Source organism: Sander vitreus, chromosome 11 (assembly GCF_031162955.1).
Source record: "Sander vitreus isolate 19-12246 chromosome 11, sanVit1, whole genome shotgun sequence".
In the NCBI taxonomy this organism is placed as follows: Eukaryota; Metazoa; Chordata; class Actinopteri; order Perciformes; family Percidae; genus Sander; species Sander vitreus.
In genome coordinates this window covers 135,932-162,098 of record NC_135865.1, presented here as the reverse complement: position 1 = coordinate 162,098, position 26,167 = coordinate 135,932, and the positions used below count along the sequence as shown (strand labels likewise).

General features: G+C 40.8%; 1 protein-coding gene across 1 annotated transcript in view; it reads right to left on the bottom strand.

Moving 5' to 3' along the window:
* The window catches only part of clasp1a (cytoplasmic linker associated protein 1a), a 95,411-nt gene that overhangs the window by 68,258 nt on the left and 986 nt on the right, over positions 1-26,167 (bottom strand). Inside the window, exon 2 of the mRNA XM_078262987.1 lies at positions 23,206-23,907. Within this exon, the coding sequence (XP_078119113.1) occupies positions 23,206-23,400 (195 nt within the window). The 5' untranslated portion in view covers positions 23,401-23,907. The remainder of the gene's footprint in view (positions 1-23,205; positions 23,908-26,167) is intronic.

Here is a 26,167-nt window from a genome sequence, read left to right as displayed (position 1 = left end):
TAAACATGTGAGGCTCTAAGTTCTTCTCTGTGTTCTCGTTGTTTTCTACAAATCTATTAAATCCAACAATTGCTGTAACTTTCCAAAACTGGCAATCTGACATTTACACACATTTACACACAGGCCGTTCCGACGTGGCTTTGAGTGATCTGATTCACTGGCTTTGTCTGAGCCATGGGTAGCTCCGTGTATTTTGGCTGTCTTTGTATTTTTAAACATTAGTATTCTGAAAGTATTAGGAGTGAATCTTGTTTTTTTGTATATTATTATCATACTGTGATGTGGTGGTGGTTTTGTTTCCGGTGCTCTGCACAGATCTGACACGCGCCCGCCTGCTCTTACCCCCGGCCACCGACACGGAGGTCGCCGGGGAACACTGGTAGACGATAACTTTATTTTTAGTTTAATAAAATGTACCCAAATTTACAAATATGTAGGATATACCTACAGACATTCCTCATCTAACGACTGCTGTTGCTGATTAGAAACCGGCAAGTCTGAGTGACTGGTCAAAAGGGTGGGTAAACACATTTTGTTTCCTATAAATTCTTATAAAATAATAGCTTTTATTATGAAGCAGTGTAATCAGGAAATGTTGGGTATTTATCGGCAACTTAACACGACTCCTATAAGCGAACATGAAACCTAAAATAAAGCAGATATAGAAGCTTAACTTTAACCACAGATAGAATCTTTAAAAAGCACTGAAAGCTGAGCACACAGAGAGAGACTTTTAAAAACCTCTTTCTCTCCTGCACAGGTCCCCGGCAACCGCCGCTAGACATCCTTATTTTTAGGTTTATAAAATGTACACAAACATATTATACACACAGACTCTGCTGCCGGGCAGAGAAAAGTTACATCCTGCGGCATAGATCATTGCACATTTCTATGTTAATGTATGATTTATGTGACACACACACACACACACACACACACACACACAATTTCCCTATATGCAAACGGAAAGGATGTACATGTTTATTTGTATAAGCTGTCCACCTGTGAAAAAGTAAGCAGTTTGACCTTCTCCAATGACTTTGACACGGTGACCAGGAGACAAAAGAAGCCCATTTTCAAACTACAGAAATTACAGGGCCAGAAAAAAGAAAGTCATTGTTTGATGAACAGATATGACCAGATTTAAGATGTACAGAACAATTTGGATATTGCTATTGTGGTATGAGTCATAATATTGGAGGGAATGATCATTTTTGCATCATTATTCTCATTTTCATTCAGGATCCGTACCAAACAAAGATTTTTTTCTAAGGTCTGTAGAATGCGACTTGGATAAAGCACTAGTCCATATTGCGATTCCGATATAATTCTGATTAATTGTTCAGCCCTACCTCTGATCAAACTAACCCACTAACATCAATCCCAGTTCACTAAAACACATGTAGCCTGTTCATCCTGTAAAACTGCTGGAAAAAACCAGCAGACCACAGCCTGTTCCTCCGTCTGCCTCTGATGTGGAGGAACCTTTAAATTAAATCAAAGATTTCTCTCTCGCGTCTTTGCTCACTACCAAGCCGGTCATCCCATTACCAATGGAAACACCACACACAGACGCAAACACACAGTTGTACACAGACTAACACACACACACACACACACACGCACACACACAAAGATGTGCAAAAGGAAAGGCAGACACAAGTGCACAAACGTGTCGCCATCTTTGCAGTGATTTCCTCTCAATCAAGAGAACAGCTGGGTGTGCTGTGCTTTTCCACAGGGAGTGAACAATCTTAATCCCTGACACAAGAAGACTCAGTTTCCCAAATTAGGTTTGCAAAAAGACAACTGAAACTCTTTCGATATTTATGAAGAAGGAAATTTAACAGCACACAGAACAATTCAAACTGTAAGACCACTCTACCCCTTCCAAAATGAGTCCATGCCACACAAACACAGAAGGCTGTAGTGTGTGTGACTGTGTGTCTGTGTTGCAGAGTCCTTTATGATTATGCAGCATACCTGGCCCTCTCTCCCACCCTGCCTACTTCCTGCTACACAATACTAACTGGATTCTGATTTCTCAGGCACTTCCATAAAGCTTGGGCTTTGTCTGGACTGGATCTATTTTCAAGTCCAACTGAAATTACACTAACTGTAACGGTAAAATAGGACAAAATCCTTCAGCATGTTTCAAATGCTTCTGCTAAACACCATTAGCTGTCTAGCCTTCAAACTGACAAAAGAAGTGCACTTTTTTCCTGGTTGATGTTTGTTGGCCGCTTGCTCACGAAGCCACAGCACAAGACAAGGCATGTGCCTATGTTTGTAGATGAGCTAGAAAGCTAACATGAGCAGTGGAGAAAAGCAACTGTTACTACAGTTTAAAATCAAATGTAGACAGAGTCACACCGACTGGTTATTATGGCACAGACAGAGCCATGAAACCAAAAAATATTAAATATACTGTAAATTTCTCATTTCTTGGGACCGATTTTACACAGGACTTGCAATTTACTGAACAGATTTACATTCTGTATCAAATCAAATTAATTTATGTTCATTAATCAACAAGTTCCCAATTAGTTGGTCATAATTTTCTGCAATTCCTGTGTCACAGTTACCCACAGACATCTACTGTTAGGCAACTAGCAGCTGCATGATCATTTGGAGTCAATACCTTGCACAGGGATAGGCTGACGATGCGAGAGGGAAGAATCATGGCATGCTTCAACACAAGCCAACATACTGTAGATGTCTGTTGACTTAATCACTTCCTTATAGAAATGGGGATGGGTAATTGAGTTGTTTTGCCAGTATTTGGAGACTGCAGCAGTGTCATATCATATTCCTGAGGTGTGATTAGCCAGCAGTGACCCCACAGTGACTCAGCTTCATTCAGCAGAGCGCCGAACCCCAGGCATGGCGGAAGACAATGGAATCTACAGTAAACACTCATTATGGAGCACACCCGACAGCGCTAACACAGAACACACAGATACATACAGAGATGAATATAGCACACAGGGAAAACAGGGTCACACACACACACACAGAGACGACACTTCATGCTTGACTTCCTGGACTGAAAGAGAGCGTCCTCCTCCAGACATACTGCTACTGATACTAATATCTCTTTCTCTCACACGCTCACTCTCTCTCAAATATATTTGATAAAATATTTTTTTAAGCTTTATTAGCATAAATGGGGCAACACATTAAAGGGGAACCACCAGCCACCAGAACAGCTCTTCTTGTCAAGTCTGTGGAAGTCGACTGAAGGGATGGACATCATCCTTTCAAACCAGAACCACTTCTAGATGGGGGTTTGAAGAGAAGAACACACGGATGCATTCGAGTACACACACACACACACACACACACACACACACACACACACACACACACCAAGCACAATCTAAACAGTAGTAAACAAACACTTCAGCTACATCACATAGCTGCTTCTCAGCAGATGGGACACAGAGTGGACGAGAGGAGGATATGAGAGGACAGAAGAGAAGCTCAGACACAAGAAAAGGTGCAGACTCAAAAGAGAGAAGGAGGGAGGATAGATGTAGACTAGGAGGACTACCGTAATCTGATAAAAAAGTCAGACAAAAGGCAGGTGGAAATGAAGATAACATTCTAGCATATAGTGGGCATAAACCTCTTCAAGATAATTTAGAGTGTTTTTAAATTCACACTGGCTTCATGATCCTCACTGCATTTTGACTGATGACAATTACAAGCCTGCAAGATTTTGGAAGAACAGCTATGTGTTGTTCTATCTGTTCTTGTTGTGTACACCGTGGCACTGGAGAAACACACTTTCATTACGCTGCTTCTACCGTGAACCATTAAAAGCTCACTTCCTGCAAAAGTGGCTGGCAAACATTTCGACAGAACTGCCAAGACTTGGCTGGCACTTATGGTATATAAGTAAAGTATAACACTTTTCCTGTTCGACCAGACTCGACCAATCACTGCTGTAAATGTGACTAATGGGATTCAAAACAAAGAGAAAAGCACATGCATGTGATATGTTACATGTGACAGCTACATTTTTGACAGCAACTTGGTCTTTATATTTCTTGTGAGCTTTCTGTCAAAATGTGCCAGACCGACGTCTTGTTCATTTCTCACCATGTTGTTTCTTCATATTTTGCTGTTGTAGCTTTATCTCTGGCTAGGTGCAGGCCTTAACGATGGCTGCTTAGCCTAATTCACTGATAAACAGCCACCTGATGACTTTCCAATGCTTACTCTCTCCCAGGAACATGGTTCATACATCATGTGTTCACCCTATTTTAATAGAACCAGCTAGAATGTGTCAGATCCAGTGTGACTGTAAACATAGTCCAGCCTTAACTGTAAAGCTCTGGAGAGATACAGTAGCTGTAACTTGCACCAAAGCCACCAGATGCCAGGCAGATTCTAGTATAGCTACTGTGGCACACTTAACTTTCTAAGCAACCATATACTGACAGGTCATATTCTATTCTAATCTAATCTTCCATCTTTCAGGATGGTAGATGGCAGAGATAATACATATTGTACCTTTAAGTGTCTGTTTATTTTATAGCAGTCTCGGAGCAAACCACTCTAAATGTGTCCTAGAGGTAAAGATGTGGCCTATCAGACGGCAACCACGGGATGGACAGTGCCGTGAGCGGAGGTGCTCATGAGTCCCATTTGTTACGGGCAGAGAACTAAAAACATCAGCAGCAAATCAGAGAAAAGAATCGGATACTATCAGCTATCATAGGGGAAGTAACCACATTATTTTTTAAAGATATTGTTTAGGCATGTTACGCTTTTTATTTAGACAGAAACACAGAGGAATGAGGAGAGACTTGCAGCAAAGGGGCTTGGGAGGGACTGGAAACCCTGGCTTCTGCGTTAATGGTACGCACCCTACCCGGTGGGCTACTGGGGCAGGGTGTTTTAAAGAGCGCGCGCGCGCACACACGCACGCACGCACACACACACACACAAAGTCATATTTACATAATGCTTAAATATAATAGTACTACAAGGACATTCAACTTTCAAGGATAATAAAACAAACACGTTGCAGCAGGTTCCAGCTGAAACCTGAACTCAACTGAATTTTGGTTGCTGTGTGCAGTTTTTCTGGACTAAATTGCAATATTTAAGCCTCTAACACACAGTTAATGTCTGACGGTGGCGCACCTACAGTGCCATGGCACCTGCCAGACAGAATAGAGGAGGACATCACTCTGTAGGCAGACAACAGTCTTAATGAAAGTGGCAGCAAAACTAACGTGTCTACCAAAAACAACTGTAGGCAGAGAGACAGCTGACTCAGGATGTCAGGGTGAGACTGCTCACGTACAACAACACAAAGGTGCTGGGTGGTAGTCTGTTCCTGGCTGACGAAGGTCAGGTATTGTGGTATATGAAGGTATTAGAAATAAAATATCTAGGGCAGCAACTTACGATTATTTTCACTGTCGATTAATCTGTTGATTACTTTCTCGATTAGTTGTTTGGTCTCTAAAATGTCAGAAAATTGTGAAAAATGTGAATCAGTGTTTCCAAAAGCCCAAGATGAAGTCCTCAAATGTGTTGTTATGTCCACAACTCTAAGATACTCAGTTTACTGTCACAGAGGAGAGAAGAAACTAGAAGAAGTGTTGGATTAATCTTTGCAGCTCTACAAATATCCATATGAATATTGTGATAATGACTTTAGAAATATTACCTACCCCAAAACATAGCTATATTATCTTAAAATACCCAGTGTAGAAAAGAGTAACTAAATCTTGCTATACTGAATACTTTAATCCAACTAAGCATCACTTTATAGTTTTGCATTTCTCTACCAGCTGCTCAAAATCCCACTCCTTGTTCTCCACTTCAGTTAATCACCATGTAGTAACCCTGCATTACAGAGCTCACAGAGAACAGCTAGACTGTATTAAGTTTGAGACAAATAGAGAAAAAAATCCAAACTAATCATGAACAAAGACAGTCCTTATTGTAAGGGAGCATTGTGACACTGGTGTGGAAACTTGCAGGAATCATGTGGACAGGGGAAGAGGTGCTGGGGGGGGGGATTTGTGAAGAGGATATTCTGTGATGACTGTTCACATTTCAGAAAGCACAGGGACCCTTGTACAGTGTATTGAAAATGTCACCTTAGGTTAACTGAATCACTGTGGTCGCTTTAATTCTGTTCTTCCGTTTTTTTCATTTTTTATCATCAGATGTATTCACATTTTACAAAAAGTAGTGCTTGTGATGAGAAGGTTCCGGGAAAGTGAATGACAAACGATTTGTGGTAGGGAGTGGTTGTCAGTGTGATTAACTTTTAATGTGCTAAAGTGAAGTATCACACTGCCAGTAATACATGCTCAGTCACTTTTTTATGGTTAGACACTGCAGATACAAAAATAAAAGAAACATTCACAAAGAAAATAAGTGAATAAGTACAGTATTACTGCCACTTAATAGGTCACTAAGGTTTCAAGCTGTTCTAACTAAATATTTACAACATCCGTTAGCAAAAGCTACTAAATCAAGCCAGCAATATTAGCGTTTCTGCACCCTGTGTGTTGTCCTGGAAGAAGAAGCATACAAAAGGAGCAGGAAGTCAGAGATCTAGAGTCTAGAAATTTTAAGGACTTGTAATTGACATAATTACAGGTCACAGAGATTCATGCTAATTCCCCATGTATGTAGGATTTTAGGTTTACAATGCATACTGGGCTTTTCAATTTATTGTAAAAATTGCAATTTTGACAAAAGCAATCACTTTGGAAAACTAGCTGCCATGCTAGCTAACTGTACTGGCAATGTACATACTGAGTAGTATAGCACAGGAATATGAAGACAACCAGGACATGTCTGTATTGTACAACACACTCTTTTGTCCATGACACAGCACTCTTCCATAATGCTCACGTTGGACCATGACAGAGTACATTAGCTGTACAATCCAGTCAGTGGCTCCCTTCCTCTGCTGACTCGGCAGAACAAATGGCCAAAACTGATAACAGGATACGGGTGTTAGAGCTCCAGTGGGCTGACACGGAAAAGGACATGGACAAGAGCAGATCAAAGGGAAACTGACTGTGCGAAAAATACTCCTTAGAATTTCAAGAGTATAATCCCCGGATTATACCAAGTGTTGCAGGGTAGTTGTCTCATCACACATTCCTCTGAGGATGACATGCATGCAGTTCCCAATAGGAGCACATGAACAGCAGCATGCAGCATCCTGGGGCAAGTCGGTGTCACTCATGCACACTTTACTGATGCACAAATATGCCACTTTCCTTTCACAGCTACGACAAAAGAGATTAACATAAATTCTATGCAACTGGATCGTCCCAACTACTAGAGTCACTCACGAGCAGGAAAAGTGTCAAAAACAAGGGCCATGTTCAGACTGACAATAATGCTGCAATTCAAAAGGATCACTATGTACCTTTTTGTGTTTAATTTCATTGTATCACTGGTACCTTAAGCACTAGCCCCCACCAACACCCATAAGTCTGTACTTCTATCCACAATTGAAGTAGACTGGACACTTTGCCCCTTTAATGACTCCACATTAATCGCATAGTTTATTATATATCTATTATGTTTTTTTAACCAGAGCAATCTAATAGAAACAGTGTCATTGGGCTTTGTTTTTGTTTATATGTGTCTACATTCAGGTAATGCGTTAGTCCCCATATAGCCTCATACAATAGAGTAAGCGCAGAGTAAGCACCTTTCAGATGGTACTACAAGCATTAACTCAGAGTTGAACAGGGTTGGGCTTTACTAAAAACTGCTAACAGCTTGCTGCTGTTGATTCATGCTGTCCTCTTGCTGATACTGGTAACATGCATCCATTAGAAGGTAGGCTTTTGTATACTGGTCCACAATCAAGTGTTTCAGTTCAGTCTAGCAGGTAATAAGCAGATCACAGAGGTGAACTAGTCACTGTTCCTAAGGCTGGGTACCGAATTCAATACTTTAAGGAACCGACCGAATTGCCTCTAAAGTATCGAAAAATGCCTCGTTATTCAATACCCAATTTCAATACCTAAGGAGTAAATCTGATCAGTCAATGAGCCAATAAGCATGCAGCGTGTTTCTACAAGCATCTAATAATGCTGGTGATTGACTGTCTAACGTTACACATCGTAGAAACATGCAGGAAAAACTCTACGTTACACAGTAGTAAGAGCTGAAAAATAAATAAAAAGATTTGTGTAATGTAATAAAAAAAATTATTTTATAAAATTAGTATCGAAAAAAGTATCGTTCAGGAACCGGTATCGAAGTCACGGTACCGGTATGGAAAATCTTTGAACGATACCCAGCCCTACTGTTGTGTTGACTGTCAGTAGAGTTGACTGTCAACATCGCTGTTCAGGGAGAAGACAAGTCATTGTCACCTCTGGCAGGCAAGGACTGGGTGATGCACTACTGATGATGTAATCCTGTCGCTTGAGGAGAGGTTGCGGTGTATCTGCATGTGATTTGTTGCAACACAAGGGAGGTACTGTGTGTGACATGGTACAACAGAGGAAAGGAAATTGCAATGACAACATCAAAGTCTAGGCTGAGAGACAGGTCACTGAAACAACACATTCTGGGGGACGGATAAAAAGAGATTGGAAGACAAGGCTAGGCGGATACAGATCTTTTCTCACATTAAAATTGACAGCAGTGGATGTTGGGAGTAAATCCATGTTGGACCACAGTTTGGCCTTAGATTTTAATCTAGTGCTGGTTGGATTCCATGAAGAAAAAGTAGTCAGTGCAGAAAAAGCACCGTTAAAAGCACTATCAGCAGCTAACCAAGTATTCCCAAAATATGAGCTGTGAGATTTACAATCTAGACAGAATGACACAGCACTGCTCAGGCAGCAAAAGAGCTGAGGGGTAAGAGAGTTCAACACAAAGACAGTGAGCAAGAGATGGAGAGAGCAAGCATGTCAGTTTATGTTGTTTCCTTCTGGGTTGCCTGGATGTTTGCATTGATCACTTAAGAACATTTGTTTATTCTGATATATAAACACAATATCTTCATACTAATAACAATACATTAAATGTTACATTACATAAAACTGAGGCAGAGTTCTGATGAGAACACAACACAAACTCAAACACTGATGCTCAGCTGATCAGTGCCTGCAGGGTCTTTTCCCAGGGAAAAAGGCTGGTATTCTCATAGCTGTAATGTGCTGTGACTCCTGAAGGGATTGGGAGTTGGTCCAAATAAGGACGAAAAACTAACAGTAAGTGAATTACATGAGTATGTATGGCTTCAGGTGCGATCTCGCTCTCGGTGTGACCTCACCTGATGTTATTTGGTTCAAGCCACAGTGAGAAAGGTAAGACTGTTGCATTTCTGCATTTCATTCCTCCTTGCAAGTGGGTGGCATGAGCATGTCATTTACATTTGTGTCACCTCCCATATCACATATCTATACACACATATAGACTCTATAGACTCCCATCTATAAATGCTGCCTTTCTACATTACAAAAGAGACAGACTGTCAGCCATACATCCACCACAACAACTGCATCAGAGGATTTAGGCATCAGTCTAAAAAAAAAAGACTCAGGATATGATACTGCATTTCCTGTAATGGCCCCAGTGTGGCGCTGGTAAGATTTATTGGCCCCTCATTCACCTCTCAGTGTGCTGTAATGAGAGAGTGGACTGCCAGAGGCAGACAAACCCAGCCTAAACAGACTAGTGCTCCATCTCCTCTCTCCATATGTCAGACAGTCATGCTCATTGATTGCTAACCGATTGCTGCTGAATGGAATTACAAATTCAATTTACATCCACAGCGTTTTAGGGAGACCAACAGGGAAAGCGTGCCTCACTTTTCAACCAGAATACTGATTTGATTACACATTTTAAAAATACACAGTTGTATAAAAAACATCAAACATCAAATGGCATGCACGGATCTGACGAGATGGGGGATTACAACACACATGGAACTGCTAGCTTAACTCAGAAAAAAGGGGGGGGAAATCCTTGAGTAGAGCAGATTAAAAAAGAGAGCAGATTATGTCTATGAGGTTGAGGCCACCAAGGCTCCCACCACTGGACGGATTTTACAAGCAGTGATGGGGGTCGGAGTGGTGACACATAAAGGAATCTCTAAATATGCCGGGAAAGCAGAGAAGGATAACAAAGCAGGTGGGAGGCTTTTTAGGGTTAAAAATAGGGTGGGGTGTGCAGAAGTATAGAGAGTGAGAAAAGGAAAAGCAGAGAACTGTATGCGTGTGGGAAAGACTGCATGAGTGAGAAAAGCCACAGAGACAGATACTAATAAGATTTATAATTAAAAAAAATAAAAAAAATAAAAAAGCATACACAGAAAGCTAGAACCACACCACCAGAACAGAAAAAGTGCCAGTTGGTTTGGATCAAGGTACTTTAACACTGGCGATACAAGCATCAGCAGGAGGTCCACCACTCCACCCTGTCTGTACTCCTCCTCCTCCTCCTCTCTGCTCCTCCCTTTCCATCCATTGCTGCGTCATTTTCATCATGCTGCTGCTGAGACACACACACACACGCACACGCACACACACACACACACACACGCCAAAGGCAGGGAGGTTGACTACATAGCTAACTGGCTATCACATCATTAGTTTAAAAGGGTGATTCTGCCATATAAGATCACACAATGTGTGGAATGAGTTGTGTGAGTTTGAGCCAAATGTATTTCCTGCCTAGAGTTTGCATGCTATCCCGGTGTGTGCATGGGCTTCTCTCTGCAGCTTGTGTTTCCTCCCCACAGTCCAGACACCTGCAGGTAAGGTCAATTTGAAACTCTTACCTGTTGGGTGTCAGTTGCTTTGTTTTTATTTACAATCAACATATGATAGTGTTTTATGTTTAATTTGTTAAGTTTATATATGATATGTTTTAGGTAGGTAATTAGTACAGTAGAAGTGTCTTGTCACCTGAAGGTGTATGATACTTGAATTAAAAAAAATATTCATTCAGATATACTATATATGTGTTCTCTCTCAAAGCCTGCTGGGACAGGCTTCAGACCCAATACCTGAAACATCTGAATGGCAATGGCTTGATTAAAACATTGATATTGCCAATACCTTCTATTTCACAGATTTACCCGAAAATGAGATTGAGTCAAAAGGTGTTTCTCTGCAGTAAACTGAATTTACAGGAACTAAAATTGGTGGTGATACAATGTTGTGTTGACCTATTATGAATGTTGCTGCTTAACTCAATAACAGTACTCCGACTACAGCAAAAATCACATAAAGGACTAATTCCACCCACTAATCCCAGACTGAAATCATGTGCTCTCTAACACACTTAACACAAAGAGCACAGAGATACTGCTAAAATTAAAATACCAAATTACCAAATACTGTAATATTAATATGACAAAATAATTTAAAATTACTTTGCTTTCACCAGCTATACAACAAATAACTGTAAAAGTCAGTGGTAAGTACTGGATACCAAACAGAATCATTCATTTTGACTCGACTAGAACAGTCTAGTAATCCCTTAAATTGTATTACTTTTCCTTGACGATCTACAGTCAGGTCCATAAATATTGGGACATCGACACAATTCTAATCTTTTTGGCTCTATACAACACCACAATGGAGTTGAAATGAAACGAACAAGATGTGCTTTAACTGCAGACTTTCAGCTTTAATTTGAGGGTATTTACATCCAAATCAGGTGAACGGTGTAGGAATTACAACAGTTTGTATATGTGCCTCCCACTTTTTAAGGGACCAAAAGTAATGGGACAGATTAACAATCATAAATCAAACTTTCACTTTTTAATACTTGGTTGCAAATCCTTTGCAATCAATTACAGCCTGAAGTCTGGAAGGCATAGACATCAGCAGACGCTGGGTTTCATCCCTGGTGATGCTCTGCCAGGCCTCTACTGCAACTGTCTTCAGTTCCTGCTTGTTCTTGGGGCATTTTCCCTTCAGTTTTGTCTTCAGCAAGTGAAATGCATGCTCAATCGGGTTCAGGTCAGGTGATTGACTTGGCCATTGCATAACATTCCACTTCTTTCCCTTAAAAAACTCTTTGGTTGCTTTCGCAGTATGCTTCGGGTCATTGTCCATCTGCACTATGAAGCGCCGTCCAATGAGTTCTGAAGCATTTGGCTGAATATGAGCAGATAATATTGCCCGAAACACTTCAGAATTCATCCTGCTGCTTTTGTCATCATCAATAAATACAAGAGAACCAGTTCCATTGGCAGCCATACATGCCCACGCCATGACACTACCACCACCATACTTCACTGATGAGGTGGTATGCTTTGGATCATGAGCAGTTCCTTTCCTTCTCCATACTCTTCTCTTCCCATCACTCTGGTACAAGTTGATCTTTGTCTCATCTGTCCATAGGATGTTGTTCCAGAAATGTGAAGGCTTTTTTTAGATGTTGTTTGGCAAACTCTAATCTGGCCTTCCTGTTTTTGAGGCTCACCAATGGTTTACATCTTGTAGTGAACCCTCTGTATTCACTCTGGTGAAGTCTTCTCTTGATTGTTGACTTTGACACACATACACCTACCTCCTGGAGAGTGTTCTTGATCTGGCCAACTGTTGTGAAGGGTGTTTTCTTCACCAGGGAAAGTATTCTTCGGTCATCCACCACAGTTGTTTTCCGTGGTCTTCCGGGTCTTTTGGTGTTGCTGAGCTCACCGGTGCGTTCTTTCTTTTTTAAGAATGTTCCAAACAGTTGATTTGGCCACACCTAATGTTTTTGCTATCTCTCTGATGGGTTTGTTTAGATTTTTCAGCCTAATGATGGCTTGCTTCACTGATAGTGACAGCTCTTTGGATCTCATATTGAGAGTTGACAGCAACAGATTCCAAATGTAAATAGCACACTTGAAATGAACTCTGGACCTTTTATCTGCTCCTTGTAAATGGGATAATGAGGGAATAACACACACCTGGCCATGGAACAGCTGAGCAGCCAATTGTCCCATTACTTTTGGTCCCTTAAAAAGTGGGAGGCACATATACAAACTGTTGTAATTCCTACACCGTTCACCTGATTTGGATGTAAATACCCTCAAATTAAAGCTGAAAGTCTGCAGTTAAAGCACATCTTGTTCGTTTCATTTCAACTCCATTGTGGTGGTGTATAGAGCCAAAAAGATTAGAATTGTGTCGATGTCCCAATATTTATGGACCTGACTGTAGATTCATTTTACAAACAATAATAACAGTACATCACACAGCTCTACACAACCACAATCGCACAACAGCAAATCCTCCACAACACACAAAACGTGTTGGCAGTGGCTGCTTCATTCATAACACACTGCATACACACACAGAAACTTCCTGACTTTGCACTTTACCCATAAAGCCTCACGCAACCACCCCCGCCCCCCATACTTCTCCCTCACACACACGTCTTTTGTGTTTTGCAAATCCACCAAATGTCATAGGAGGGGCAGAACACACAAGCTCTGCAACATCTTGAAGGCTGTCCTTCATTGGTACAGAAGAGCGCTGTGTTTTGCAGCTTTTCATCTGAGCTCTGCACAAATCTCTGCTCCCCAAGGGTTCAAAAAGTTAACATGGTTTAGGATTAACATTTAACGTGGGGCTGTGCCAAGGCTCCAAAGTCCCCTTCAAGCTGAAATGCCTGCTTCACTTGGGAAATGGACGTTGAGGTTCACCAGTGCACCTGGGCTTACATTCTAAACACATACAGATAATGTGCGAAATCTGTTACTTCCAAAGATTTCCATTAACTTTGCCAGATCATCAGTTTACCAGTGAAGGTAAAGAGAGCTAACTATACAACAGGAGAGGTGTGCTTTTTGTATGACTAAGAGTATATGTGTGTACCAACACTTGACTGCCAAAGGTTGAATACTCCAAAGTATTAGCACAAGCTTTGACAAAGGTTACAGAGGCTTCTCTATGGGTTTGCCACTGTCATTCAAACTGACTTCAGACATACACACACTCTATTCCCACTGCCATAACATACTGATCCAGTAAACGAAAGAGATCAAGTAAGTCCATGAGGAAGAGACAGGCAAACACAGACAGAGACAGACAGGGTAGCCAGCCTCTGACAGAGCCAAACTACAATTTCTCTACAATACAGGTTTAATGTCTTATCTGGATCATTTTTGCAGAGTAAAAACAAGGGCCTATTCCAATCTGGCAAATGGACTGGAGGTCTTCAGGTGACCACTCTGTGCCTAATGACAGAGACCCAGCCAGCAGCCTGAGCTGGGCCAAACTTTAACTTTAAACTTTAAGTCTAATCGATTCTGAGTAGGGTCCCGTTCTATTGCCACAGGTTTTGCATTTGTGTGCCCACATGTCTAATATTGGAGTGGATCTGAGAAGACTTGCTGTCCGCTGGTGTGTTACAATCATCAGAGGACAGAAGCATGTCCGAGGCCAGATGGAGATTGTGAAGTGTGCAGGAAAAATGACATATCTTGCTGCTCATTTTTATCATCACTGCTCATTAATTGGCAGTGCATCATGCTGCTGCAAATGTTACTGGTCTCCCTCTATTTGAGTCTGATCAGGTTGACTACATTTTGGATGAATCTAAATATTATTTGACTGATTTTGATTTTGGTCTTCAGGTCTTATTTTTTTGTGTATTTTGTGGATGTCACTTTCTGGTAGTTTTTCCACATAGTTTTTCCAGTTTCAGATTGAAAACCCACAAACATGAAGTAAATAAATTGTACAAAATTACAGATACCTGTACATTTTTGCATTTATGTAGAGATGTCAAAGGCCAATCCAGGCATATTTTAAACTGATTCTATCGGCTAAAATGAAGCAGGTCATATTGCGATCCTTTCTTTACTCTACTCAACTGTCCACCTCAGCATGCTATTGTTGCAGCGCTGCTCTCCTCTACAACAGCCGGTCTCTACACTCTACAGTGTGAGAATTTTGCTGCATGTGAGAGCGAAAATGATTAGGGTGCACCGGTGACGGACCCTCTTCTACTGACACGTGTTAGCAAAATACACAGATGTGCTAAGCTCTGACGTCAATTATCATTAGCAAAGAACAGTGTGAAAACATTCAGCTTGCAGCTTCTCAGTTTGCCCCGCACTGATGCTGACGCACTTTCACCGGCTAAAGTGACAAATGTTACCGGGGGCAGGCTATATCAGCTATCATTAATTAACATTAATCCTGTCAGTGACTTGATGACAGTCCAATATGAAACTCTGTTGTCTGGTTAAAGTTCTCTCTACCATCCAGTGTCTGTATTTCTCAAAGAGAGAGATAGAGGGTGAGAGGGCAAGGGGGGCTAAAGTGAACCTTTTACTATGACGTAAAGTAATAGAAGTTAAATATTCTGATATTAATCTTAATACTACAGCTACATTACTTCTAGTCGCCAACTCACATTTAGCAGTTTTGTACTGTATACTTACTAAAGCCAACCGAGGTAAGCACTTAAAATGGGTCTCTTGCCTTAATAGGCCACATTATTTGCTGTACAATATCCCATTATAGTACCCTGCAGAGCAATAGAAACAGCATTTTAACTTTGAAGTGATGTCATTAAGCTCAGCTCACCCTCGGGCATGAAGCTTCCTGAGTGTTTGAGTACCATACAACTAATAATCTGTCCAGTCTTTGTTGATGACAGCTGGTCAGTCCTCCCTACAGCCGCAGGCTACAGCCTGACACAAACAAAAACCTCTGACTTTCCTCGCCATTCTCATTTTTTGCCCAGTGGTAGGCTGTTGGATGTCCTCAGAGTGGTGACTTGATTTAAGGTCAATTAGTGAACAGTTGTATATTTATATTATGTGATTGTTTTGACTCCCAAGTCAATTTACTTTATTTTCTTGAAAGTATATATTTTTTTGCTTTCCATAATTTTTGTTTCACTATTTTGCCTCCGTGGCCTTATTTGGGAAAAAATCCCATCTTGTCAACTTGACTCATCCCGAGTGTTTACACCTACTCATCGAAATCTACCCTTTACAATCACAAACAGGATGATAAAAAAGCAAATCCACATGAATAGCATGGACAAAAAAAAAAAAAAAAAAACTGAATTAAATTAAATTAAAAATCCATATGAATGTACTAAGGGATGTATAAGCATGAGACACTTGCAGTGATAGGGCAGGAACTGACCCTGTGATTCAGTATGAGAGTGTGTGTCATGGTGGTAGTGCAAATAGGTCCAACAGTGCAAACATAAAAATCTATAGACCAGCATTAAATATGCTAGAATATAGAAAAATAGAAATATAAGAGAATAATGTAAACATAGTAATATAAAAACTATATCAGTGCAAGGATAAACTTTAAAGGGATATTTCACCGTTGGAAAGATGAATATATCTTTAAACTGGGTCACTTATGTAGTAAAAATGTGATTTTTTTTTTAGAAATTGGTGGCTTCTAGGCCAAGAAAGCCAGAAAATGTGTTTTTGGCTCATGTGGATAGAAGACACCAAATTCCAGAATGCATTAGCTTCGCTGCTTTAGCGTCTACTCCCAAGCCACGCCTACAGTTTACAGACAGACAGACAGTGAGACAGTTAACTCAACTCAAGTGTGTTTTATTGTCATTTCAACCATATACACGAAACAACGTTTCACCATGGCTCAAGTGGTGTTACACATTTAAAATATATAAAAACGACATTATATAAAAACGACATACGAAACAACATTTAATGCACACGCATTATATGCTCCTTAAAGTTCATACATAGCTATTAGCATTAGCGCTTGGTGGGCTGTAAACACAGAGTATAAACACAGCCGTATATTTGCGTGGAATGTAGAATGGTCGGCATTAAACAGTCACAAACTCCACCAGCAGTTAGCAGTTAGTTGGATACAAGCACCCCATTTCTGCACCAGGCAGTCCGTGTTAACACAGCCCACCTCCACTAGTCTTAACCGGCAACAGAGCAGCAGGCCTGGTAGCTGGATAGTCCGGTACACTGTTGTTCAGCCATGTTTCCACAACAACAAAAACACAGCAGTCTCTGAACTCGCGTTGGGAGTTTCGTTGAAGTTGGATGTAGTCCAGTTTGTTGTCTAATGAGCGGACACTTGCAAGCAGGATTGATGGAACAGGTGGCCGGCTAGCGTTAGCTTTCCACTAGCACTCGTTCAACGTTCCCCGCTGATGATTTTCGTTTACCGGCCAGAGGCATCGAGCAACACCGCTGGTCTCCATACCCGGCGGGCAAAACTCACGTAGTGTGTCAAGTATTCCGTCTGTAATAAAGTGTCCTGCATATTCTCCAATCTGTACCAATGTCTCCCGGTGGTACACGTTTGCGGTAGTTTGAATGCACATAATTGTTGTTCTAAAATTTCCTTCGGAATGAATAAATCTATCTATCTAAAATCTTCTGCTGAGAAAGCGAGGATTCAAGATGGCTGACGCCCGTTTCGGCTCGGCAATCTTCGGAGAAAGACGACAGTCCAACCCCCTGTGGGCGGGTTGAAAACATGCGGAAGTAGCTCCTACTACTGGCTGTAGTCCATTGCCTCTGGGCAAAAATGCCTCAGATGATGGAAAACAACGATTTTTGCGTCATCAGAGGCTTTTTTCCAGACCCACAATACAGAGATCTCTCGTCTCAGGGGGACATGAGGGAGGGAATACTACCGTGTCTCTACTGATACAAAGCTTAAAGCACCCATATTATGCTCATTTTCAGGTTCATAATTGTATTTTAAGGTTCTACCAGAATAGGTTTACATGGTTTAATTTTCAAAAAACACCATATTTTTGTTGTACTGCACAGCTCTCTCTCACTGCTGCAGATCCTCTTTTCACCTGGTCTCTGTTTTAGCTACAGAGTGAGACCTCTTTTCTTCTTCTTCTGTACTATCTTTGATTGCACTCGCACATGTGCAGTAGCTCAGATGTAGATCATGTTAGCTAGCTAGCTCCATAGACAGTAAAAGAAAGGCTGTTTCTACAACTTCGGTCAGTTACAAGGCAGGATTAGCTGGGAGACTTCTAAATGAGGGCGCACATGTAAGTAGTTCTTTTGGAGATTATGGTGAACTTCTGTGTGTTGTAGCAGTGCTTTGCTATTGAGAACGAGGTAGCATGCTAACGCTAACATGCTACCTCGTTAAGAGCTAACGGTTGCGGTTAGCCAGCTCGTTTGACGTCGTTGTGACGTCACAAGCCGTGCCGATTTTAACCAGCTCACCCAGAGACTGAAGGCAGGACACATTCAGAAACCGTATCTCTCTCAGAACAGCATGGATGGCTTTTTTTCAAAGTTTGTATGTGTGTGGAAGCACCAGAGACACAAACTAACACCCCAAATCCCAGAAAAAGTGTTTTTTTCATAATATGGGCACTTTAATGCTAAATCTGTGACGTATCCCTTTAAAAAAGACAGCATTAAATATGGGCATTATAAGCATTAAGCATTAAATATGGGCATTATAAGGGAATAGAGTAGACAGTAGGATAGACACAAATCAACAGTCAATATTAGAGGTTTGAAGTAATAGTGTTACAGCCATTGTTCAAGTATTAAGTTAGACCTCAGTCCATGCTGGGGGAAGGAGGGAGGGAGGGGTTGTGCATATGGGCTGATATAATAGTACCACTTTGTTTTGTGAAACCGCTCAGTGAACTACCTTGCTTGCTGCTTGCATGCTTGCTTACTAGCTAGCTTAGCTCTGCTACACAACACATGTAACGTTTTCTCGCCTGATGTGTTTTGTCCAGTGTCTTTTCAGCCAGGAAGCGAAAGAACGAGCAAGACATGTTGGCCATTCGGCACAGGTGAGTAGTCTTTCTAATGACGTATTTTCACAGTCTTATACTTCAACAGTTTTACGACAAACTGAGAATTTCTTAGACTTGCACAATTATCTTTTAAATTGACGAACATCATATGTTTAAATCATAGCTTAATTCAAACAGAATCAAATGATTATTTATCTCCCCCCATTCACTACTGTAGATATTATTTTCAGAAATGACATCCCATGGTGGTTCCCCGGAAGGGGAGGGACTTCCCCTCTCTATTGTTGGTCCTATTATTGCCACGCCTGTAATCTGATGGAGCCACTCCGCCCAGACATGGTCAAACGACATTACAGGTGGCACCAGGTTGTCTGAGCGATCACTTCATGGCTTGTCAAACCGGAAACTGGTCCCGCCAGCGTTCATTGATTTAGTCAGTAAACCAGCTCAGCTCCCAGGCTCAGCTCTGCACAGGGAGAGGAAAAGATGAAAAAGATGGAGGGGAGAGGTGACGTGATGGATGGTTACTGATAAGAGCCTAACTGGTGTCCTGCAGGCGGGAAAGGTGTGAAAAAGAGGAATGAGAGGGGAAGGGAAGTACAGATCACATCCTTGGATACCATTTCTTTATTGCGGTTTTGTAATCCTTCAGCATGAGTTGAAGGTGGCACTAAATCTGTCAAAACAAATTATGCAATTGTCGCACAGGAGGTTGCTTTGACTAAAAGTCCAGCAAATGTCTTTTTTATAGTATTTTCTAGCTTTTCTAATTAAATTTCTCTAAATGCCCAATTGCATTCTTTTTTTAAATCAAAGCCTGAACTTGAATGAAGAAGAGGAGACATGAATTGAAGTACATGTACTTTTGTTAGTTTGCATTAACATTTTATTTACATTATTGAATGGTAAACTAAAAGAATGGTCCAAGGAGAAGACGGGGATGCTTTCTCTTTTATTACATGCTCTTTAATTTGTTTTTACAATTATTTGCATAATCACTATTCTTTTTTTTTTAGATCAACTTTTTATTGTTTTTATATTTTTGAACATACAGAACAAATACAAATGAACAAGAACAAAAACCCTCTCCCACCCCCCACCGGTCTCAAGGAAAACAAAACAAACAAACAAACAAAAAAGACAGAAATCCCACCTTGCCTGTCGCTCTCCTTTAGTTCTTGTGATGCTGAGTCATTAGGACTGATACTTGTGCTGCTGCGTTTTTCCATAGGTCTATAGTAATCCTTGCTGTAGAGAGCTCAAGCATAACTATGTCTAGAAAATACGCTAACCACTGTTTTATACAAAGCGAGTGGGGGGGCATAATCACTATTCTAGAGTCATACGATTATTTTGTTAAAATATTGCATTGTATGTAACTGAATACAATGGCGTAAAATGTGAAGTGAAATGTAACTGAAATGAGTAAAAGACATGCAACTCAGGCAGGAGTGCGATCACACATTGTGCTCATGTGGTACTGCAAAAGTCTGAATCCTGAGGTGGGCGTGGTCTCTGCATGACACAGTACAGGATGAACCACAAATTATAGAGCAGACAGAGAGCACTTCACACATCCAGCAGGGCTATGCATACAGCATGCGCAGATACGCCCGAAAACATTCAAACATCTACCACACTAAATTTAGGCTAACCCTATCGACAGACTGCAGATTAACTACAAAACCATCATAGACAAATCGATGAGCTTCTGACAAACATGCAGCCCCTCACTCACTTTTGCACCACAAATCTGAATTTAAGCAATCATTAGATGTATGCAGTCTTGTTTGGAGTTGAATTAGCAGCTGAAACCACAGCTGGGATGTGGCTGCTGACTTGACACGCCCTGAGATGGATGGGACACACATTAGGAGATCACTCTGGAAAATGACAACTGCATTGAGGAGTCTTTTCATTTGAAATTGCATGTGCATGAATCATTAAAGGGCTCTATTTAGAAACAGTCAGAAAAGCCTGGCAACAGTAATCACTGATGTTCATGCTTTCTGCTGATCACACAAATACCACATCAATTCCAGTGTTCATCATAGTTTTGTGTATGTTATGGGACCTTTAGGATAGAAATGGTGAAGTGGTACCACATTATATATTCAGGCTGGACGATTCTTACAAAGGCACTTCAGTAGAAGTCATTTCTGTGAGTTCTTCAATAGATTCTTACCTTAGTTTTAGAAATACCTGTAAGATTAGATTTTCCCAGGATGAACACATCTACTGTGGTGGTACTGTGTGTTTTAATGTGTTTAAGTACGTCACCAATATTAAAGCTTTAGTGCGTAACTTTTTGATATTAATGAACGTCCGTTACATTCAAGCCATTGAGTTGCTACAAAGCTAATTAAGACTATCAGCTCCACACAACTCTCTCTGTATTTCTCAGTATGACTATGTTCAGAAGATTGTGGCGTCCCGCACAGAAACTCGAGGGCTTGTGTCATTTGGATGCGCTGACAGTTTTGTTGTCATTACTTAGAATTCCTCATGGCAGCGGCAGACACTATAGCTTTAATTACTAGTGTTGCTGTGGAAACAACTTAATTTTGTTCAAGGTAAAACAAAATACTTTTGGATCTAGCTCATGTTATGGACCAAAACTAAAGTCTATTGTAAGCTTGACATGACGTAAAATCCCTTCCAGACAGAGTTATAAGTAGAAGAGTACACAGTGTCAGCTAACCAGTATGGCAGTACAACAATCCAGGCCCAATGTTTGCTATCTAAACACATAAGATATGTGCAGCAAAGAACAAACAGAATGGCTGAATGGTGCACTGAAGTTTAGGTTAGGAGAGTGTAAAAAACTGTAAAGCTCTTTCTTTAAACAGTTGCTTAGTATTAGAGGCATCTGCCCAAAGCACCTTCTATGGCGATTCTCTCTCTCTCTCTCTAGTTTCCACATTAGTTGCCAAGTGATCAGCTAGGCCTGTGCTCAGGATACTGCCCCTCTCAGGCTAACTAACACGAGTAGTGCTGCTGGAAAAGTACAGATGTGTTTGTCTATCGGACCTTAAAAAGAGGAAATGTCATCATCACCTTCTTTTGAGAGGTTGACAAACTGACTTGCCTAAGTCTTTACACATACAGTAAGAAACATAAAGACAATACTGTTATGTTTTCAAACCGTGTATCTTTTCAGCAGATTTGATGCATTTTTGAGAGAATTCTATATTTAAAAAGGAGTAAAGAATTTTACAATATAAACACAAAGCAAGACCACATTTTTGTTTGGCACAGCTTTGTCTGACTCTATTATTAAAAGTATTGACTTCTCTTTGTGAAGCCTCATATCTGCCAGCTCGGGCCTCCCAGTACCTTAAGCTGTAACCAGGCCAGATCCAATTATGCCTCTCTTGCTCCGTGTCCTAAACTCACATTTCAAACTCTCATCACCATTTCTCTCAGGCATGTGCCAGACTTCTGGGAGCAAAACACGGCAGTGCAATACACGTGGTAATTTGAAGCACATAGAAAACTACAATACACAACATGGAATCTCAGCACTGCGACTGCAGACAGAGAGAAAAGCCTTCCCTGTCCTCGCTAAGCTACAGTTTGTAGGGCATTGGGGGCAGCCTTGGCTATGTTCAGGCAGATATCTCTCTGACATTTTAAGGCTCACATAGAGCAAAAGCAGCATATCCCGACATGAAATCAGAGCTTTAGTAAACAATGTGTTCCAACAGTTATGGCAGAAAAAGCAACCTGTGGCTGGGCACTGAAAGAACAGCTGATGTAATCACAATTTGGGGTCAGATACAATTTCGCCCTAGATTGAACTCCAAAATAAAGCACAATCAATCACAGTAGAAGAATGTGAGCCAGTTCTATAGTGAATGGAAACAATAATGCCATGTGCCTTTGCCTGGCTGGGAATGTTTTTGCTTTACTGCATGGCAAACAGTCACAAAAACAGAAAAACTGGAAATTCCTCCTTTAGAAAAACTAGAAAGGGCCATTACATGGCTGTACAATGACATGGAAGTGCAGTCTAAACACTGAAAAGAAACAGAAAATCCTGCAACAAGCTAACACTGCAGCATAGATGTTTTCAAGTTGCCATGTCTGGACATGTGAAAATAGATCATATCTAAATGAATGAAAGCCTTGAATCAGAGATTTAAACCATAAAGTTGCTCTGAAGCCTTTATCTCAAACATGAGCATAATGAACAGTGAAATGAGCCATAACAAGCATTTACTGATAAACTGAAGACAGAACAACACTTCTAACATGCTGTTATATAAAGTCAGTCCACAATTGCGGAAAATTTCAGTTGGCGGAAAAATTGTTGTCAAATGAGGATAAAAAGTGCATACAGAGATGCCGGAGTGCAGTAATGTAGTTTTGTCTAAAACAGAATGCAAACAAGGAGTCATAAAGCTAATGTGGGTGCAGGGTGTGTGGAACCCTTGATACTGTCCCACAATCCCTATTGTTCACCTCGTCAGTGGAGTTTACCTTGAAGTTGCTAGAGTTGACCCAGGAGCTGGCGATGCCGTCCACCATCTTGTCCAGGGCTGTCTGATCATGCTCCAGGTCGTGGGACTTCTCCTTGTCCAAAATGTAATCAATGATCTCCTGCCCCACCTGTAGCCGGCGGCCCATGTCCTTCTGCAGGACCTGGGCCAGGCAGTTCTCCATGCTGGGCTCCATCCTCCTGGCCTCTGATAACCGACCCCTCTGGCTTCCTCAGTCTGACTGACTGACTGCTAACTGGATACTTGCAATCCTCCACTGCTCAAAGCAGCAAGAATGACAGCTAAACAAAAGGAGCCCCAGTTAATGAGTGTTTGGCTGGGTGACCCGGAAAAAGAAAGAAAAAAAAAAAGAGGCAAGTGTACACGGCTTGTATTTTTATCCCAGAGGACAGGCCTCGTCTTTGTGCCAAGTGCTAGCCCGCTAGTGAGCTAGTGGGCGTACCCTAGGGATGGATGGAGCAGGGCTTGGGGAATGGCAGCAATGCAGCATGTGTGTGTCTGGACAGCAGCTGGGGAAATGTTACTACTCCCTCCCACTTGGGTTTTTTTTCTTCTCTTCGAGGAGTCTGAGCCAAGCCGCTATAGAAGGGGTAGAAGACGTGGTTTTGGCAGCAAATGGAGATGGATGGAGAGGGCTAGCTTAGAGCTCCATGTCTTGTCCCGGGATCTGCCCTGGAGAGCCCTAGAGAATGGACAGCAGACAGCCGTAATCAATTCAATATCAAATCTCTTCATTATTAAATCCTACGGGTACGATACAATTCATCACTCTAAATTAATTTCAAATTAAAAAGTGGTTTATTTAATAAAACAATTTTATGCACAATATGGCCAAAAGTATGTGGACTTCTCTTGACCACAAAAGAAAAACACAATGCTACAGCTTACAATGATATTTTAGACAACAGTTTGTGTGTTTATGTTTGCGATTAATCATTTGGTCTGAAAAATGTCAGAAAATAGAGAAAAATGCCCATCGATTTTATCCATGGCGCCCATGGTGATGTCTTCAAATTACTTGTTTTGTCCAACCAGCATTTCAAAACACAAAGATATTCAGTTTACTATCACATAAAGCACAGAAAAGCAGAAAATCCTCATATTTGGGAAGTTAAAACCACATAATGGTTGTGTCTTAAGTCATATGTAAATCAATTATCAAAATAGATCATTTTTTGGTTGATCGACAGTCAATTCATCGACTAACTGTTGGAACTCACGCAACATCAGTGGCCAACCTCACTAATACTCTAGCTGAATGAGAGTGAATCTCTGCAGCTAGGTTTCAAAATCGTGTGGAAAGTATTACCAGAAAAGCTGAGGCTGTTGTAGCAGCAAATGAATACTCATGGTTTACAATGAGTTGTGTAACGTTCACATATGGGTGTAATGATCGGGTTTCCAAATACTTTTGTCTCCAGTACTTTGGGGTAATCCCCAATAGAGTGTTGAATAAGCTATTGCCGAGCCACACACGAACAAACAACCAGTGATGAGTTATACCAGTGATGCTTAAAGAACAAATCTACTTTCAAGAATACAATCAAAACTTTAAGAGGAATCAGAAAATTATTTATTGCCAATGCCAAGTAACACTTTTAGGAATTTGCCTTGCTCTTGGTGCATACATAAACATATTAAAACATTAAAATGAAATAAACAAAGAATAAATACAGAAACAACTACATATAACTGTTTAACATTTGAAAAAAGGGTATATGGATTAGTGCAGGCTGTGCAAAAATGTTGACTTGCAAAAGTTCAGAATAAATAGAAATATATCAATCAACATTTAAAAACAAAATAAGAAGGCAGTTTAATCAAGGCACTGATTGAATTCACACACACACACACACACACACACACACAGCTTGAAATGTTTAACTTGACAGCCTACTACTGCTATGGAAACACAGGGGCTGAGGGGTTGAGCTTCAGTAGCAACTCTAGATAAATAAGACACAGGGACGTCACTGTGGTGTCTAGCCTATTTGTTCCAGTTCCAAACTGCTTGATCACTGCTCTTCTGCCCTTCAAATAACCCCCCCAGCTTCCTGTGTGACAAGATTATCTACATGAAAGGACTTTTTGAACAACCTCTATCAGATGTGGGCCTTTGTTCATAGAGGTGAAACTCAAACCTGCATGTCCTGAAGCAGCTAGATATTAGAGGTGTGAATCTTCACTGATCTCCCGATTCGATTACGATTATCATGTCAGCGATTTGATTCGATATCTCGATGCATCACGATGCGTCAAATACATTCATTTTAATTACATACTATTAAAGCCATATAGGATATTTAATTCATAGCTTTTCAAGCTTAAAAAACAAAACATTCTGCAGTGCTCTAATACTACATAAATTGGATACATAAAACTACAGCACTGAGCACATGGCACTTTCTGAATGTGCAAAACATAACATAATATCTAAACAGAAAGGTTGTTAGGCATACATTAAATTGTCAACAGAAATAATCGATTATGGCCCGGCCGATTATCGATGCAGCATCGTCCACGTCCACGATTCGATGCATCCATTATTTGATTAATTTCAACACCTCTACTAGATATGTGCCAGATTCACTGGATTACAACCTTTTTGGTGCAATAATATGTAAAATACCTTTTCCATTTTAGTGCAATCATATTGTTGAAACAATAAATCATGTTAAAAGTTCAATTTTTTACTAGTTGCCACAGTAATAGTTGCATGTGTGTATGAGTGTAAGTACATTTTGAAGAAGCTGCACTGGTCTGAGTGTAATACATGTTAGTAATAAAGTATTAGGTCTGTAATTATGAAGCTCTTTGAACCTTTAAATTGAATCATGTCATTTACATTTCAGTTTCTTATAACCTTATTAACAAGGCCCGGAAACCACCCTGACTCTCTCCACCCCCCACCTCTGGCTCTACATGCTACTGTACTTAATCTG